General features: G+C 38.3%; 1 protein-coding gene across 3 annotated transcripts in view; it reads left to right on the top strand.

Annotated features, from left to right (window-relative positions):
- FNDC3A (fibronectin type III domain containing 3A) overlaps window positions 1-19404 on the top strand; it is a 209224-nt gene extending 189820 nt beyond the window's left edge. For all 3 annotated transcript variants that reach the window (XM_054719803.1, XM_054719802.1, XM_008145575.3), the window contains 6 exons: window positions 549-698; window positions 794-1077; window positions 1176-1388; window positions 3049-3215; window positions 4591-4718; window positions 16874-19404. In XM_054719803.1, coding sequence (XP_054575778.1) covers window positions 549-698; window positions 794-1077; window positions 1176-1388; window positions 3049-3215; window positions 4591-4718; window positions 16874-17188 — 1257 coding nt within the window. In that variant the 3' untranslated portion in view covers window positions 17189-19404. The remainder of the gene's footprint in view (window positions 1-548; window positions 699-793; window positions 1078-1175; window positions 1389-3048; window positions 3216-4590; window positions 4719-16873) is intronic.
- Window positions 19405-19985: the final 581 nt, after the last annotated feature.

Here is a 19985-nt window from a genome sequence, read left to right as displayed (position 1 = left end):
TGAGATATTTAGCCACTGACTAGCTTAATGTTCAGAACAAACATGGAAATTAGAATAATACTATTTCTCATTATCTCCAGTTTATTTATTGTGTGTAATAATGACAATTACATTTTCAGTTTCCTTTGAAATTTAACAAAGAAAATATCCTTATATGATCTATCATTTTGTTACTTAATAGAATTATTTAGAAGTATATTTACCTTAAAGTACTCTTTATAAAGTGATTCAATCATATTTCTAATTGAAAACAAAGTTATATATTTTTTTACTAATCTTAAATTCAGGTGGCCTTAATAAATAAAAATGTAATATTGAGTAGTCTTAATTCTGCTTAACGTTTTAACCTTTTGCACTCGGATGTCAAGTGTGACTCGACACGGTTAGCATCGGTAGCAGGAATCGAGAAAAAAGCAAGCGAGTGCAAAGGGTTAAAGAAATTCAAAAGCAGTCCAATTTTTTATATGTTTGGGTAAAGAACATTTTTGCCCAAAAGCTGTTTAATCAGTATTGAAACTTAAGACCTTTATCCTTTTCTTAATTCAAAGGTCCCTTTGAGTAATGGAACTGATGTCACTGAATACCGATTGGAGTGGGGAGGAGTTGAAGGAAGTATGCAGATATGTTACTGTGGGCCCAGTCTCAGTTATGAATTAAAAGGACTTTCACCAGCAACTACCTATTATTGCAGAGTCCAGGTAAAGGCAATGAGGGCCTTTCACTTACTCTCTTTACGGTTTGTGAGCATTCTCATGGCCAAATCTCTGTTAACCATGGGCTCTGTTCTTTGTAGGCTCTGAGTATTGTGGGGGCAGGTCCTTTCAGTGAAGTAGTAGCCTGTGTGACTCCACCATCAGTTCCTGCTATTGTGACTTGTCTTCAAGAAATAAGTGATGAAGATATAGAAAATCCCGATTATTCACCTTCTACATGCCTTGCAATAAACTGGGAAAAGCCTTGTGACCATGGTTCAGAAATCCTCGCCTACAGCATAGACTTTGGAGATAAACAGCCCTTGACAGTAGGAAAGGTTACAAGCTATATTCTAGACAATTTGCAACCAGATACAACATACAGGTATACTATAAAAACTATGTTAATTTTTGCCAAGACCAGAGAGACACTTTAAATAGAATAATCATAAACTAAACTTTTCTTTTTTATATGGCACTTAGAATACGAATTCAAGCCTTGAATAGCCTGGGAGCTGGTCCTTTCAGCCACATGATAAAGTTAAAAACTAAGCCCCTCCCTCCTGATCCACCTCGTCTGGAATGTGTTGCCTTCAGCCACCAGAACCTTAAGCTGAAATGGGGAGAAGGAACCCCAAAGATACTGTCAACAGATTCTATTCAGTACCACCTTCAGATGGAGGATAAGAATGGAAGGTTGGTGTTTTAAATTCCTTCTTTATGTAGTTTCTTGGGTCTTGAATATATTTTTATAAACAATAGAAGTAAATAAAATAAATTTTCAAAGAGAATTTGCATAAGGATTTTGAAGTGTGCTGTTTTTGAAGCATTAGAGGAAACGACGATTTTCTGTTTTTAACTTGTGAGTGGGATGTCAAAAGAGAAAAAATTAAGTGGTCTATTCTATGGCTCACTTATCTAACCCAGTGATTTTCACCTTTTCCATCTCATGGCGCACATAAACTAATTCCTAAAATTCTGTGGCACATGAAAAAAAAAAGTTATATTTTTTGCCAGTCTGACAAAAAAAATAGGTATAATTTTGATTCATTCACACTGGATGCCTGTTGTGTTGGCTGTTGTCAATTTTGTTATTTGACAGCATAAGGGAAAAGAGGTTAGTGACTCTGACTAAATAGTCAGATATTGCACATCTTAAAAATTTTTACGGGATACTAGTTGAAAATCACTGCTCTAACCCTTTTACTCTCTTCATGCCGGTAAAAGAAACTTAATCTTTGCTAGGTCTTGAATGCTTATTTCCAGCAAAAGGTAATTTTTACAGTAAATGATTGATTGGTTTAGAGTGTTGGCCCATGCACCAAATGGTCACAGTTTGATTCCTATCAAGGGCATGTACCTGGGTTGCAGGTTTTAATCCCCAGGTCAGTTGAGGCAGGTGGGGAGGCAACCAATCTTTGTGTGTCTCACATTGATCTTCCTTTCTCTTTCCCTCCCTTCCACTTTTTGTAAAAATCAGTGGAGAAAATATTCTTGGTTGAGGATTAACAATATATATATAGAGAGAGAACCGTATGAGCATTCATTATTTATTCTCCAACTTCCAAAAAGCTGAACAACAGTTAGTCAAAAATATTGGGGAACTTTCAACTTAATAGGTAACATATGATGTTAAAACTTACCATCAAACAGTTTGAGTGGATAATTCATGGGAAATTATATATTCTCTTATACTGCTATATAAATCTCTAGAAAACATCACCAAATCAACTAAAATTATGCCTGGAAATTGAGAGTTACCTTTTTTTATGTGATAAATTGTATGCCTATGACTCTAATTAGAAATAATTTATAATGAAAATTGTGGTGTTCTGAGTACCTTTAAAAATGTGTACATCAAAACACAGCAATCAAGAATCCTGAACAGAAATAGTTACCATGGTTGGATATGAAATTTAACAATAATTTTTCAGAAAATTATGCCAAATTCAAAAATTATCTGTTCTGTAATTATCATCTGATGAAAAAGCACATTATTTATCTGGAGTGACAAACCAATCCTGGCATTAAATTCTAGGAATAAGTTATTATTCCCAAATTATGTCCCAATTAGTATTTTATAAACATAATGTAGTCAAGGATTTTTTTTAAATATTTTATTGATTTTTTACAGAGAGGAAGAGAGAGGGATAGAGAGTTAGAAACATCGATGAGAGAGAAACACCGATCAGCTGCCTCCTGCACACCCCCTACTGGGGATGTGCCCGCAACCAAGGTACATGCCCTTAACCAGAATCGAACCTGGGACCCTTGAGTCCGCAGGCCAACGCTCTATCCACTGAGCCAAACCGGTTAGGGCTCAAGGATTATTTTTAATGACTCCTTTCCATTTTAGGTTTGTATCCTTATACAGAGGTCCATGTCATACATACAAAGTACAAAGACTTAATGAGTCTACATCCTATAAATTCTGTATTCAAGCTTGTAATGAAGCAGGGGAAGGTCCTCTCTCCCAAGAATATATTTTCACTACTACAAAATCTATTCCAGCTGCCTTGAAAGGTAAGTTATACATCTTCAAGTTATTTTCTTCAATAACAAATGATTTTTAAATGCATTTTCGTCAAGTGCTTTATGTACTGTTATTAAAATTTATCATCCAGTATATGTCCAACATTTAAATTAATCGAACATAAAAATACTAAATTGAGCCCTGGCCAGTGTGGCTCAGTTGACTGAGCATCATCCCATGCACTGAAAGGTCACTTGTTTTATTCCTGGTCAGAGCATGTGCTCAGGTTGCAGGTTAGGTCCCAAGTTGGGTTGCATGCACGAGGCAACCGATTGATGTTTCTTTCTCATACCAATGGTTTTCTCTCTCTCTCTCTGTCTTTCTTTCTGTCTCTGTCTCTCCCTCTCCTCTCCCTCTCCTTACCTCTCTCTCTAAAAATCAATGAAAACATATATTTTTAAAAAATACTAAAGTGAATAGTAGATAGGCTGGTTTTCTAATAAGGCCATTAGCTGTTTCTGCTCTTATTACTTAAAGGGGGGAAAAAATCACAAATTGTGGTTGCATTGTCATTGTTATTTCATTCATTTCTATTTTAGGGAGAGAGCCGGGTTGTTTGTTAAGCAAAACATAAATTCTTAGTTGATTTGAATCTTTAAATCAAATTTACACACACACACATTTGTATATACATATATCTTTAAAATCAATTTCAGAGGGGTTCTTATTTTAAAGTGACTGCAGCAAGATTGTACTTTGTGCATTTAGCCAAAAATACTGAATTTCCTCACACTCTGAGGACAAATCACAAAGACTTCTAATACAGTGTCCTCAGTCATGTACTTGAATATACCATTTGTTGAGCAGATCCATAATTAATAGGTCTGTTCTTGAATAGTGTTTCTAATAATGTTGACAGAGTTCCACTGAGTCATTTTTCTGTTCTCTCATCCAGTTTAGTGTCTCTTAGCCTTAATAAGATTGCTGATTTTGACCCCTTTGTACCCGACTATTGAGTGAAACAGTCATATGTGGTTGAAGAACTAGGGGTAGTTTTCATCTCATCCTCTTAGATTAAATTATAAATTTCATGTTCTAGTTATGCTCTTAAAAATACCATAGTTTTTTTTTTAACTGCCATTTACCCTTCTATTGGCTTTTTAACGCAATAAAATAGTGCTTACCTTGACAGATCTTTAAGTCAATCTAGCCATTGTAGCATCTGTAGAGTTTATGACCTGAAGATAATAAGAGTGAACTATTGACCATTTCTCTGCAAATTTCAAAAATCCACTGATGTTTATTTCAAGTTAGTAATTAAGTTTTACAGTTTTATTGATTTTGATTAAGACAAGTGTCTGTGTAATGTTCCAAGTAAAAATTAAGTAGAGGCAGATTTTTATTTTTATTTTTTGCTCTCTACAGCCCCCAAAATAGAGAAAGTGAATGATCACATTTGTGAAATGACATGGGAGTGTTTACAGCCAATGAAAGGTGATCCAATTATTTATAGTCTTCAAGTTATGGTGGGAAAGGATTCCGAATTCAAACAGGTATGTGCCACAATATAATTCTGTGGATATATACTTTTACCTTTCTCATTTTTATGAATTTTTCAATGTAAGATTTTACTCTCTTTATCTTCCTAATTCAAAAACATTTGTTCAACTGATAGAAACAGAGAATAAATAGTTTGTCACCAGATAATGGGTTGGAGGTAAAAAAGGTAAGATTAGGAAGTACAAATTGACAGCTATACAAATAGGCTCAGAATGAAAAGTACACCATAGGGAATATAGTCAATAATCTTCTATACATATAAAGAGGTAATATGCTAATTTGTCCATTACAGTGTCCCAGTCACTACTAGTCTGTGGGCAGGGACGGGGGCAGGGACTTTGTCCCCAGCGCTAACATCACGCTACTTGCATGCGTCCCCGCCCAGCGCTGAGGTGAAGCTGCCTGCCTGCATCCCTGGCTAGGGACATGACGCTGCGGTGGAGGGGGGAAGGGGGGGCCCTGGGCCTGACGGGGGACCTCAGGCTGCGCCCCTCACCCAGTGGGGCTTGATGGGGGACCTCAGGCCGTGCCCCCCGCCTGGCAGGACTTGATGAGGGACCTTAGGCCACACACCCCGCCTCAGCACCGGGCCAGGACACCTCAGGCCGTGACCCCACCCCAGCACCGGGCCAGGGTACCTCAGGCTGCACCCCTCCCACCCAGTGGGTCTTGACGGGGGGACTCAGGCCGCACCCCCTGCCCCAGCACCAGGCCGGGAGACCTCAGGTCGAGTCCCCTGCCTGGCAGGGCTTGACAGGGGACCTAAAGCTACACCCCCCACCCCAGCACTGGGCTGGGGGAATTGAAGCTGTGCCCCCCCACCCGGCGGGGCTTGACGGGGGACCTGAGACTGCGACCCCCACCTGGCGCCGGGCCGGGGAACCTGAGACTGCACCAACCCCCCCCCCCCCAGGGGCTTGACGGGGGTGGGGCCAGCCAGGTCTGGGTCTCCTGCATTTTCGAAGTGTGTGTGGGTGGTGGGCAGGGACTTTTTTTTTTTTTTTAATGAATCTTTATTGTTCAGATTACAATTGTTTCTCCTTTTTCCCCACATATCTCCCCACCACCCAGTTCCTACCACCCCCCTCTTCCCTTACCCCCCCCCCCCCCCCCCCGCTGTCCTTATCCATAGGTGTATGATTTTTGTCCAGTCTCTTCCCATACTCCCCACACAGATACCCCTTTCCCCCTGAGAATTATCAATCCACTCCCATTCTATGCCTGATTCTATTAAGTTCACCAGTTTATTCTGTTCCTCAGATTTTTAATTCACTTGACTTTTAGATTCACTTGTTGATAGATACGTATTTGTTGTTCATAATTTTTATCTTTCTTCTTCTTTTTCCTCTTTTTAAAGAATACCTTTCAGCATTTCATATAATGCTGGTTTGGTGGTGATGAACTCCTTTAGCTTTTTCTTATCTGTGAAGCTCTTTATCTACCCTTCCATTCTGAATGATAACTTTGCTGGGTAGAGTAGTCTTGGTTGTAGGTTCCTGCTATTCATCACTTTGAATATTTCTTGCCACTCCCGTCTGGCCTGCATGGTTTCTGTTGAGAAATTAGCTGATAATCGTATGGGAGCTCCCTTGTAGGTAACTAACTGTTTTTCTCTTGCTGCTTGTAAGATTCTCTCTTTGTCTTTTGCTCTTGGCATTTTAATTATGATGTGTCTTGGTGTGGTCCTCTTTGGATTCCTTTTGTTTGGGGTTCTGTGTGCTTCCTGGACTTGTAAGTCTATTTCTTTCATCAGGTGGGGGAAGTTTTCGTTCATTATTTCTTCAAATAGGTTTTCAGCATCTTGCTCTCTCTCTTCTTCTGGTACCCCCATAATTCTGATGTTGGTTCGCTTGAAGTTGTCCCAGAGGCTTCTTACACTATCTTCAACTTTCTGAATTCTCTTCTCTTCATGCTTCTCTGGAAGAGTGTCCTTGGCCTCTTTGTATTCCAAATCTTTGAGTTGATTCTTGCAATCCTCTAGTCTGCTTTTGGGTCTCTGTATAATATTTTTTATCTCAGTCAGTGTATGTTTAATTTCTAGTTGGTCCTCATTGAATTTATCGGCCTTTTCCATGAAATTCTTGAAAAACCTTATAACCGTGGTTTTGAACTCTATGTCCAGTCGCTTGTTCTCCTCCATATCTTTGGTTTGTGATCTGTTTCCTTGCCTTCTCATATTCTCTGCTTCCCTAAGTTGGTAGGGTAGTTTTGTGTACTAGGTGTCCTATTGGTTCAACGGGTCAGCCTCCCAGTTACTTGAGGTGGACACTCTTGGTGTACCCTTGTGTACTGTGTGTCCCCCAGCAGGAGCTACAGCAAGGGCTAGTTTTCTCCTCCTTTGCTTGGGCGGTTTTGGAGCAGTCTGACTGGAGCTGCAGTTGGTTAAGCTGCTCCAGAACAGGCCATTATATATGCAAAAGCCGCTGTGTGGAGCCCGGGCGGGTTTGTAGAATGTGCGGGGCGGGGCCTCAGGGTGGGGCCTCAGGGCTGGGCAGGGTCTCAGGGCGTCACTAGGCTGGGGCGTGGCCAACGGCGATGGCTGCCGGTGGGCAGGGACTTGACTCTAGGTCCTGCGGCGTGCCCCAGGCTCTGACAGGACGGAGATTTTCATATACATTTTACTAATTTTCTTTCATCTCTGACACTTTTATTATAGAGAAAGGGCAAATAGCAATATTAAAATATTTCCTCTAATTAATTCCCTTTTAATGTGCACACCGGGCCACTAGTATTGTAACAACTATGTATGGTGTCAGGTACTAGACTTATCGGGATGATCACTTCACAAGTTATATGAATGTCTAAATCAGTACACCTGAAACTAATATAATATTGTATGTCATGTGTAATTGAAAAAAATTTTTTTGTTCAGTACTTACAATGTTCCAAACATTAGTAACTACACAGCGTCTCAGGATCCAAAATCTTTTGGATGTGAGCTACACTTAAACAGAATGTTCATTCATTTGACAAGTATTTATAGAACTTTGTACCAGGCACCCAGGATACAACGCTGAATAAAAAGTCCTTGCCTCCATGGAACTTACATTCTAGTAGAAAAAGAGATACTAAAAGTAACAAAACACATTAGTATATCAAATGTTGGATAGTGGTAATTGCAGTGGAGAAAAAATAAAACTAGGTAAAAGGTAAAGGAATACTGGGGGGACAGGCAGCTAAAGTTATTTTATACAGGGAGTCAAATGACATGTGAATAGAGACCCAAAGAAGAGTGTTCCAAGAGGAGGAAATAATAGGTACAAAGGCCCAAGGCAGGAGTCTAATTGTTAAATGTAATGAAAAACAAGGAGGCCAGTATGGCTAGGGCAGTGTGAGCAAGGGAAAGAATGGTAGATGAAGTCAGGTAGTTAATGGGCAAGGGGGTGGGGGATTTTATGAATGGTGTGGATGTCATGTAGGGCATTATAGGCCATACTATGACTTTTACTCCATGTAAAATGGGAAGCCAATAGAGGATTCAGACCAGAGTTGTCACATGATCAGACACAAGGTCATTTTAGCTAGAGTGGGACAAGTACAGAAGCAGACCATTATGGAGGCTTTTACAATAATAGTAATAGTCATAATACACACAGTTATTGTGGAAGCCTAGAGGATTTATCAACTTCCTGCTAAAAAAAATTCAAAGATAAAGAACTTGTTATGCAACTTAAAAGCCTAATTTAACTTCTATATTTTATCTGATTTTCCATTTTTTGCTGTCCATCTTCTTGATTTTGAGAGCTTTTAAACTCTGGTTTTGATTTTAGCATCTCATCTTGGGGGGTGGTTTCCCCACTAGAAAACCAATCAGTCATCTTTATTTCAGTCTTCCGTTATAACTATTAATAATAAAATATTTTCCAATACATTTTTTTCTCTCGATTTTTCTTAAGTATGGAAGTGAAATTTCTTAACTGAAAATACAAAAGGCCCCAAAGAGTCATATTAAATTTGGCATGTGATTGTTTTTCTTTATTAAGCCATCTGCAAATTGACATGATAATTAGATTTAAATATAATTTACAGATAAGCAGGTTTCCTTCCAAGGAGGAAGCAAAATTAATATTAAAGAAAATGTAATTGTATTACCTGTTTAAAGGAAATAGGGACCCCACATTTGAGTAGTAAATGAATTTTAATAAACTATCACTATATAAAGAGCAATGCTAATTCTAATTTAACTTAAAAGCTGAACCCTATCATCACTTTCACTTATTTTAGATTATAAGCACTGTAAAACTTAAAATACTAATTTCCTTAGAAACTTCATTTTATGTATGCTCATCTAAGTCTCTTGAAAGTCTTTTTTTAAGAATTCAATATTATCCATAGAATTTGATATTTTATTTAAAATTTATTTGATACTCAACACATGTATTTAATACTACATAAGGAGAATTATGGGGGGCTGTATTATTAACTTACTGTTCTGATTTCAAAAAACTTGTTTAGAATTAAATTTAAGAAGCAAGCAGAAATTTTATAAACATGCCATTTTATTTAGCCAAACAAATAAAAGGTAATGAAGATAAAAATTTACCTTATAAAAAGGAATGCTTTATTCTAGATAGACTTTAGAATATTTTCCAAAAGGGGTGTCATTTAAGTGAGTCTTTTGGGTGACTGGTGAGCTTAGGAGGAACTATGAACTCTCAAGTGTGACCCAAAAATGGAGTATGTAGAAGAGGAGGGGGCCAGGTCTAGGTGGGTCTTTACTCTATAGCAGTAAGAACTGTTGATGTTTTTAAGAAGGGGGGTTATGAGGGAGAAACCATGATGGCGGCATAGGTGAGCACCTAAACTGCTGCCTTGCACAACAATTTCAAAACCACAACTAAAAGACAGAACGGACATCATCCAGAACCACAGGAAAGCTGGCTGAGTGGAAATTCTACAACTAGAAGGAAAGAGAAAAACTCACGGAGAATCAGAGGAGCTGCAAAGGCCTGAGGTACGGAGACACGCACGTAGAGAGGAAGGGCGGCTGAGTGCCTGGCTGGCTTTCTCTGGCGGGAGGGAGAAGGAAGCTCCCGACTGCACTGAACCCCAGTTCCGACTGCACTGAACCCCAGTTCCAGGCGAGACCCTGTGGACCCAGGCTCATACGGGGGGAGTCTGGACTGTCAGGTAGAGAGAAAGGCACACAGAGACTCGGGGGAGCCACGGAGGGCAGGGGTCTGGAGGCAAGTGCACGCAGAGAGGACTGACTGCTAAGGTTGCCGCTGGCTTTACCTAGCAGGAGGGAGTCGGAAGCTCCAGACTGCACTAAACCCCAGTTCTGCCTGCACTGAACCTCAGTTCCAGGTGAGCCTCTGGGGACCCAGGCTCTTATGGGGGGAATCTGGACTGTCAGGCGGAAACTCAGGGGAGCCGCGAAAGGCAGAGGTCTGGAGGTGCGCGCGCACAAGTACCCACAGAGAGGAATGACTGCTGAGTGTGCCTCTGGCTTTCTCTAGCTGGAGGGAACCGGAAGCTCCCGGCTGCACTGAACTCTAGTTCCGGGCGAGAATCTGGGAATCCAGATTCATTGGGGAAGAAACTAGACTGGCAGCGGGCGAAACTCAAGGGCGGCTTTCTCTCAGAGGTGCTTGCAGCAATTACCGAGGAACACTGAGACCCAGGGGCCTCATAGGGCAGGGTTGATGGGAAGCCAAGACTGTCTGCTCAGCCCTGAGACTCCACCCCAACCAAGCTGAGCACAGAGGCTTTTGCAATTTTGCAAGTCTTGTCTCATAAGGCTGTCTCCAGCACAGAAGTTCTCCTGGCGTAGACACAGCTGATCCTCACAGCCAACTGGCCTGGATGTCAATTCTTCCCAGTGATGCCAACAACAATCAAGACTTAACTACAACAAGGCTGTACACACAGTCCACCAAGGGGTGCACCAAGAGTGTCCACCTCAGGTAACTGGGGAGGCCGACCCACTGGCCCATATAGGACACCTAGCACACAAAGCTACCCTACCGACTCAGGGAAGCAGCGAAAATGCGGAGACAAACAGATCACAAACAAAAGAAATGGAGGAAAACAAATGACTGGATATAGAGTTCAAAACCGCAGTTATAAGGTTTTTCAAGAATTTCCTAGAAAAGGCCAATAAATTTAGCGAGACCCTCGAGGATATGAAAAAGGACCAATTAGAAATTAAACATACACTAACTGAAATAAAAAATATTATACAGAGACCCAATAGCAGACTAGAGGAATGCAAGAATCAAGTGAAAGATTTGAAATACGAGGAAACAAAAAACACTCAACCAGAAAAGCAAAAAGAAAAAAGAATCCAAAAATTTAAAGATAGTGTAAGAAGCTCTGGGACAATTTCAAGCGTACCAACATCTGAATTACGGGGGTGCCAGAAGAAGAGAGAGAGCAAGATACTGAAAACCTATTTGAAGAAACAATGACTGAAAACTTCCCCCACCTGGTGAAAGAAATAGACTTACAAGTCCAGGAAGCACACAGAACCCCAAACAAAAGGAACCCAAAGAGGACCACACCAAGACACATCATCATTAAAATGCCAATAGCAAAAGACAAAGAGAGAATCTTACAAGCAGCAAGAGAAAACAGTTAGTTACCTACAAGGGAGCACCCATACGACTGTCAGCTGATTTCTCAACAGAAACTATGCAGGCCAAAAGGGAGTGGCAAGAAATACTCAAAGTGATGAATAGTAAGAACCTACAGCCAAGATTACTCTACCCAGCAAAGCTATCATTCAGAATTGAAGGTCAGATAAAGAGCTTCACAGACAAGAAAAAGCTAAAGGAGTTCACCACCACCAAACCAGCATTATATGAAATGCTGAAAGGTATTCTTTAAGAAGAGGAAGAAGAAGAAAAAAGTAAAGATAAAAATTATGAACAACAAGTATGTATCAACAAGTGAATCTAAAAATCAAGTGGATTAAAAATCTGATGAACAGAATAAACGTGAATATAATAGAATCAGGGGCATAGAAAGGGAGTGGACTGACAATTCTCAGGGCAAAGGAGTATGGGGGGTGCAGGAAGAGACTGGACAAAAATCTTATACCTATGGATGAGGACAGGGGGGGGGGGGGTAAGGGCAGAGGATAGGAACTGGGTGGAGGGGAGCTATGGGGGGAAAAAGGAGAAACAATTGTAATAATCTAAACAATAAAGATTTATTAAATTTTAAAAAAAGAAGGGGGGTTATTATTTATAAATTGGTGGTTGCATTTCTAGACTAGCCTCTAAAACCCTGTTTAACCTATAAATGTTGCTAGGTTTGAGGATTTGGAAGCAAATTAGTGGGGCAACAACAATTGATTTCTTTGCATTCTTCTCTTTCTTTATCCCTCTTTGATCAGTCCGTGGCTCTCACCAACTCTTGCTGCCTTCTTGCGGCTCTGTGCCCTGCATGCTGAATAGCACCTCACCTAGACTTGCCCCATTCTCTAAAATTATACTCTCCTTCTGACTCCTTCCTCCCTCTCTCTCACATACAACTCGCATATATACAATATAGCTGATTTTATTGGCATTAAAGAAAGACTATTTTCTTGGGAAAATTCATGCCAAAAGTGAGGTGTCTGCTGGCTCTTAAACCTTCTTGGAAGTGTGTGTGCTTTTAAAAACAAGTAGTTTTAACCAAAATGGCATTTCTAGTGGTATAACAAGGAGAAATGAAAATATTGGGGGACAATAGAGCCACTTTCGAAGCAGATCAACCCCACTGGAGAGTCTGCGGCTAAGGCAGTTCTTGTGTCAGAGCTCATTATGTTGCATATGCCAAGAAAACCAACTCAAACTGGCTTTTATAAGCAATTAAGTATAAATCCTCTTAGGGAGAATCCTGAAGGTAGTCAGGCTTCAGGACTGGTTGATCCAGAAACTCAATGAAGTCATTAGGGTTTCTCTCAACAGTGCTGCACTTAGCCATAGGGAACTTACTCTTCCTTATTCACATTGGGCAGGGGGATACTTAGGGTTACAAAGCCATCCCTGGACCAGTGACTATGCCAGGGTTCAAGCCAACCAGGACCCACTGCAGGCCAGCTTCTCCTAGTACATAGCCTGGGTAAGGGAGAGTTTGACACCCATCCAAAATAAGAATACTGTTGGCAGTCAGAGAATGGGTACTGGAACAGAGGCCTATTGGATTCTGTACAACTTCTTCTCTGAACTTAAATTCTCAAAAAAGTGCTCCTCAAAGTGCCCTGCAGACCTAATGAACATGAATATCTGGAAGTGGGATCCACAATACTTATTTTTTTTGTTGGTTTGTTTCAAGTGGTGCTTGTGCACATAAATTTAAGAACTCTAAAAGCTCCAAGTTTACCCTGGCTGGTGTAGTTCGGTTGATTGGATATTGTTTTGTGCATAGAAAGGTTGCTGGTTTGGTTCCTGGTCAGGCCACATGCCTGGGTTGTGGGCTTAGTCCCTGGTATAGAGCTTGCAAGATGCAGCCCATCAATATTTCGATCTCTCACTTCAATGTCTCTCTCTCCCTCCCCATTCCTCTCTCTCTAAGTATCAATAAAAACCTTTTTAAATAAAAGCTCCAAGTTCACTTACAAATCCCTCAGCTATAATAAAGGGGAGTAATGATTGAGACAAGAGCTATGTGGTTATTTGTCTATCATCACTTTTTTGTGAGGGTTTTTACTGTTCTCATCATGCATTGACACTACAAAATCATTATTTGCAATAGCATATGCATAAATTATAGAAGGACCACGTGACCAAATTATATGACAGCATATGCTTTATTATGTGTCATTATGAATAATTACTTTTAAATTTAATCAAATGCATATTAAATATTAAGAAAAAGTTTAAGTTCACTCAGTCTAAAAGTAATGTATTGCTGAAATCATTGTCTTATAGTTACTGCTATAAATAATGTATACTGTGCATATTCTTCAATGTAAAATCAGATATGGATATGTAATGTACACAGAAAGTAAAACTAATTAAACAGAATTTGTTACTCTGTAATGACAGCTTCAAAAATGGTTATCTTTGATAGTAAACATGTACACGTATCCTTAAAAGATAAGAGTATTTTGAAATTTTAGTATTCAAGTATTTGGTAAATAAATCTAGCCAACCAAATAAGTTTTTAGAATGTGGGTATAAAAACCTGCAAAGAGATATAAACGGGCAAGATATGATTTAAGTTTTTATTGGCCCTAGTTCTACAACTGTTATTTTCTCCATGCTATGATATACTCAGAAAGCTAAAATAAAGAAAAATACCAATTTGTGGGAGTCTAAATTTTCTTTAAAGGTTTTCCTATAAAATTATGTTGCAGTTGGCATACTATCTCAAAGTTCTTGGTCAGCTAAACATGCACAAACTTCACAAGCTTTGGTTTAGTCTGTAATTCTCTTTGTTTTTGTTTTTTTAATGTATATATATTTTTTTATTTCAAAGAGGAAGGAAGAGGGAGAGAGAGAGAAACATCAATGATGAGAGAATCATTGATCGGCTGCCTCCTGCACGCCCCACACTGGGGATCTAGCCCGCAACCTGGGCATGTGCCCCATCAGGAATTAAACCGTGACCTCTTGGTTCATGGGTCGATGCTCAACCACTGAGCCACGCTGGCCAGGCTTGTCTGTATTCCTTAATTAAAATGAGAAGTGAAAATAATCTCTTACCTTCCATTGTCTTAACTGTAAATCTGCACTAATTGATACTTGCCACACTCTCCTTATGATAGCAAATATAGGGCTATTTTGTTTTTGTTTTGTTTTTAATTTATGTAATACAATCCTCGAGCAATATGGACCAAAAAATTATGAATTAGAGTTTTTACTTGCCCTTTACTATTTATTAAGGCCACAACAATTTTACCTTGTCAGTATGAAAAGGGTGGGAGAGGCAAAAATGGCATTATTCATTTTAATCTTATTTTTCATTCTGAGACCCTACCCAGCTCATCTCAAGCTTAATGCTTATTTTGAATAGCTTCATTTGGGTATAAAAATCTCTTTAAATTAGTTTTAAGCAAGTTCATCTGTATCTACAGTTGTCTATAAGATGTCTCCCTATATACATATCCTCCTAACATCTAAAACACAAAATTAAAAATCTCATCACCTATCTTCCCTCCCCAACTTCTTTCTTATTTCATCAGCGTCATAAACACTAACTTCACTTTAGTGCCTAAGCTTTAAACTCTTGGAAGAATTAGGGGTTAGGGGGTATTAACTCTTAAGTAAGTAATAGTCATTTCTAAAAATGATCCATAAAAACTATGCTAAGGGCTCATAACCTTATGCTTTTATACACAAGAGGCCCTGTCCTGCCCACCCCCCTCAATCTCTCCTTCAACCTTATAATCAGGATTCCTTAAAACACTTTTTAAATATCATACACCTAAAGTAGCCCCTGTGGATTCAAACCGAAATTTTCAACTAGTGTATTAACATATTCCTCCTATCTTATCTCTTACCTATCACCTTCATGCCACTTGTTGAGTTTTTTCTCCTAACCATATTACTGTGTTTATTTGGAAACAAATGGAAAGCAAAGAAAATTTTAAAGACAAAAATAAATATCACCCATTGTACCCATTAGATAAATACATACTTTTTTTTACTCTTACAAAATTGTCCTCATTGTATATATGCTGTTTCTCATGGCAGCCTAATGCAACCTTCTGAATTAAGTTAATCCTTTTACCATTGCCTAATGAACCTATTCTGCATTCCCACTGAGAACATTCATCTGCATCCTCAAAACTAATGCATAGTCACCATTTTAAGACTCATCTTACAGCTTCTTTAAATAAAGGTTATATATACACACACTCAGCATCCACTGATAATACATTTTGAAGTAAAAATAATTAATAGTTCATTAATTTAGTTGCCTTTTATTAAGTACCTATTACATTCTGGATTCTAGAGACACAAAAATGAGACAGTTCTTACCTCATTACCCTTGGAACAAACTAGTATGTAAAAAAATTAAATTTACAACATAGATATAATTGAGGCAGCTGAGATAGCTTGAAAGAATGGTAGCCCAGGTTTTGGTTAATCTGACTTACAACCCCCCAGCTGGCTGGGAGAACTCAATTGGAAGGTCACTGTGAGCCTTGGTTTTTCCCACGTACAGCATCGTGGAAGGGACTCAAAGGAAATGATAGCTTCATATATTGAGCACTCACTATATGCTGGGCACTGTGCTAAGTGCTTTAACAAGTAGTAATTTATTTCATTATCATAATTACCATGCAAGATAACTACTGTTATGCTTGTTATACTAAGGTAATTGGGGTCTAAGATCACATGGACTGTAAAGTGATAGAGCACAGCTTGGACCCAGGGGTGACCAATTCTAATACATATTCTCTTAATCCCTAGAACACACTCCTGAAAATCCATGGAATTTCATTTTTATTTCCCTTCTAAGGCAGAGGACTTCGGGTTTTAAGATCCAATTCTGTGATTCTAAGTGATCTCTTCTCTTTAAAGTCTATTAAATGATTTGCCATAGACACCTATAGAAAGCTCTTTATTCAGCCGAAACCGGTTTGGCTCAGTGGATAGAGCGTCGGCCTGCGGACTCAAGGGTCCCGGGTTCGATTCCGGTCAAGGGCATGTGCCTTGGTTGCGGGCACATCCCCAGAGGGGGGTGTGCAGGAGGCAGCTGATCGATGTTTCTCTCTCATCGATGTTTCTGGCTCTCTATCCCTCTCTCTTCCTCTCTGTGAAAAATCAATAAAATATATTTTTAAAGAAAAAAGAAAAAAGAAAGCTCTTTATTCATTAATTGTTTCATTCAACATATATTTGAAATTATACAAAACCAGTTATACAAAGAAATTATGAGGGAACGAGATTAGATACTTCCTCCTTTCATAGAAAGATTTCACAAAAGTTTGACTTCTTACATTTGAGGAAACCAGGGACATGCCCGTGGGCTAATTTTGCCTGTTGTCCAGCCACTTTGGGGTACATCTTCACTTCTTAACTGTTCTACAAGTTCTGTGAGGGTAGATCCTACATTGTAACTTTTCAGATTTCTCCATACGTATTTTTTAAATGTCATTTGAAAGATAATAGCAGCTTCCATGTTTAAAAATAATTCTGAAACTAGCCAATTTTAACACAGATTTTTCTTCCCATCCTCCACACGTAATTCTTTTTCTAATACCTCACAGATTTACAAGGGTCCCGACACTTCATTCCGGTATTCAAGCCTTCAGCTGAACTGTGAATATCGTTTCCGCGTGTGTGCCATTCGCCAGTGCCAAGACCCTGTGGGGCATCAGGACCTAGTAGGTCCCTACAGCACAACAGTGTTCTTCATCTCTCAGAGGACTGACCCACCAGCCAGCACCAACAGAGACACTGTGCAAAGCACCAGGACCCGGCGAGCACTGAGTGACGAGCAGTGTGCAGCCGTTATCCTTGTGCTGTTTGCTTTCTTTTCCATTTTGATTGCCTTTATCATTCAATACTTTGTAATCAAGTGAAAATATAACTTTATTTTTAATACTGTATTACATTTTATTTTGTCATGTACTAAAATTATTTCTGTATTGCTTTTCCAAAACAGTGGCATTTAGCACTGGCATTGAGACTATAGTACATCATTTTTGCCATTTTCAGTGCTTATATTGTTAGGTAGAGGCTTGCACCTCATTAGAATGCAAGCCACAGAAATAGCAATTTTTGTTTGTTTATTTTTGTTTGGTTTGGGCGTGGGGTTTTTTCCCCTTGTCTTTTTTTCTTCTGTCCTTTCTTTATTTCTTTCTCTTTTCTTTCTTGTCTTTTTCACATGCCTTCTTGTCAAACAAACCTTCTAAGAGGCAAGAATACATAATGGATGTTTTGACCAGTCAGCATGAGTGTAACACTGACAACCTGATCTGTTTGTTTTAAAGATTATTACCTAGTGAATGATTTAGAATGATTAAAATTTACACTAAAACATGCTATATAAAAATGTTAAAGTCTGATGCTGTGAAAGCAATCTAGTGCTATATTCCTACCTCCTCGTTTGTCTTAATTATTTGGTAAATGGGATTATGATGAATAACTGGAGGAGCTTAGCAAACAAAAACGGTGAAAGAATACGCATGAAAAAAAGAACGACTTGTTTGATTAATGTGGAGTTCTTTATTACACTGTATTTTCATGAATTCACAGATAAATCATTTAAAGAAAGCACAGACAGTTTACTTGGCCTAAATTAATTTAATGTTTACTCAAAAGGCACCTCTTCAGGTCTTGAGAATATGGAAAAGAACAGAGGGCTTTTAGATAGTTACTTTTTTTAAAGTAATCATAGTCAGCTCTGAATTTCAAACCTATTTAATTTGGTTTTGTGAACCTTTGAACTATTTGTATGTGTATAAGATCATACATGTACATATGTGGCATATAAATAAACTATACATACCAAGTGTAGAAATATACACACACACATTCATCTATCTGGTATAGGCTCAATTTTTAAGAACTCCTATAAATGTTGCTGCTTCTTCCATAACTACTGCCATCACCATCAGAATTCATAATCAAATCTAACCTTTTTGTTTGGAACACCAAATTTAAAGACAAAATTAATTTGCACCAGTAAACTTCAAACTGCTTTCTTTCTTAAAAAACTAATGTTTAATGTAATGTCTGTTTGGATACTTCCAAATTGTTGATTGCATGTGTTTAATGTTGCATTAGCGCACTTTGCAATTGCATAATTCATTAATGTTTTGTGAGCTTGCATTTGTGAGTTATTGGATGATCAGATTGTATTTTGACAAGTATCACATTGTACATCTTGCATAGATGTCAATGACTGCCAGTAATAATACTGTTTGTAATGAAACTTTCTAAAATTCTTGTTTTATCACATCTGTTATCTGTAAAACACTTGTAACTAGCCTTTTTAATTTATTATTTGAATTTTAGGATAGTGAATCACTAATTTTTAGTTGCTGAAGTTAGCATTTTAGTGATTACTAAGCACTTGTGTCAGTCTTTGATAAAGGACATATGTTTTGTACTTTGAAGATCTCTGAAGAGTTTCTCTTATATTAGAATGGGCATGTGTTGTAATTGTTTTATGTCAAATGATCCATGCCGTAGAAAAAAACATTAACCTTTGTTCAAAAAAGAAATGGATAAACTTGGCCTTTCCAAGTGGTAAGAATGATCTGTCAATATAATATATTGTATGTTTACATTTTATTTAAATTTAATCTCTTATGTATAGGCTGATAACTTCCCAAAAAACAAGTGATTGTGATTGTTTTCTAGAAACTTCTTAAAAGTGCCACATTTGGCAGTACAAATGAGTTTGAGTGTAATAGCCCAGAGATTTCTATAATAGTTGAATGTCTAAAATGGTAAAATGTACCACTGTGACAGTTACAGTGGCTTATGTTTTTCATAGTAATGGAAATGAACTCCTATTTTTGATAGTAAATGTCATTTAATAGTGTATTTGCCATTTGAACCTCACTGCAAAATTAGTGCAGAAGAGAAAACAATTTTTAATGTAATCTTGATTTTACCTCATATACTGTACATTCCAAAAACTCTAAACTTTTTAAAGATTATAGATACACTACCAAACATATCACTTTAAAATTGTATAAGGTTGAACTTCATACAAATGAAAAAATATTATCTCATAAAAATACATAAACTATGTAGCAAAAATATCTTTAAATCCATGCAAAATAAAAGTGGTATCATTCTTTTTTGAGATATGTTTATTATATTCATGTATATTATTTGCTGCCTCTTTTTTATTGTTGTTAATCCTCACCCAATGACATTTTTTTCCCATTGATTTTTAGAAAAAGTATAAGGTATGTGGGGGGGGCGGCGGGGAGGAGGGATGGCAGTTGGAGAAGAGAAAGAGTGAGAAACATCTATGTGAGAAAGACACATCGATTGATTGCCTCCTCCACGTACCTGGACCAGGGCTGGGGATCAAACCTGAAACCCAGGTACTTGCACTTGACCAGAAATCGAACCCACGACCCTTCAGTCCTTGGGCCAATGTTCTAACCACTGACCAATGCCAGCCAGGGCTGCTGCCTCTTTTAGAAAACATTAAGACTCCACTCTTACAATGGGCTTACAATTTTCCTAGCACTATTCAAATCTTCAACAAATTTAAGGACCTATATTCAAGAAGGTAAATACCAGTAGATTAAAGAATGAAATTAGAAGTTTTATCATAGTGACTTGATTTTGTACAGTTCATTAGGTACTTTGCTTCTAAGTAGCTAATTGCCACAAATGCAAGTATCACAATAA

This window comes from Eptesicus fuscus, chromosome 8, assembly GCF_027574615.1.
Source record: "Eptesicus fuscus isolate TK198812 chromosome 8, DD_ASM_mEF_20220401, whole genome shotgun sequence".
Classification (NCBI taxonomy): Eukaryota; Metazoa; Chordata; class Mammalia; order Chiroptera; family Vespertilionidae; genus Eptesicus; species Eptesicus fuscus.
Note: the sequence above shows the minus strand (reverse complement) of the source record. Positions and strands in the feature narration are given on the sequence as shown.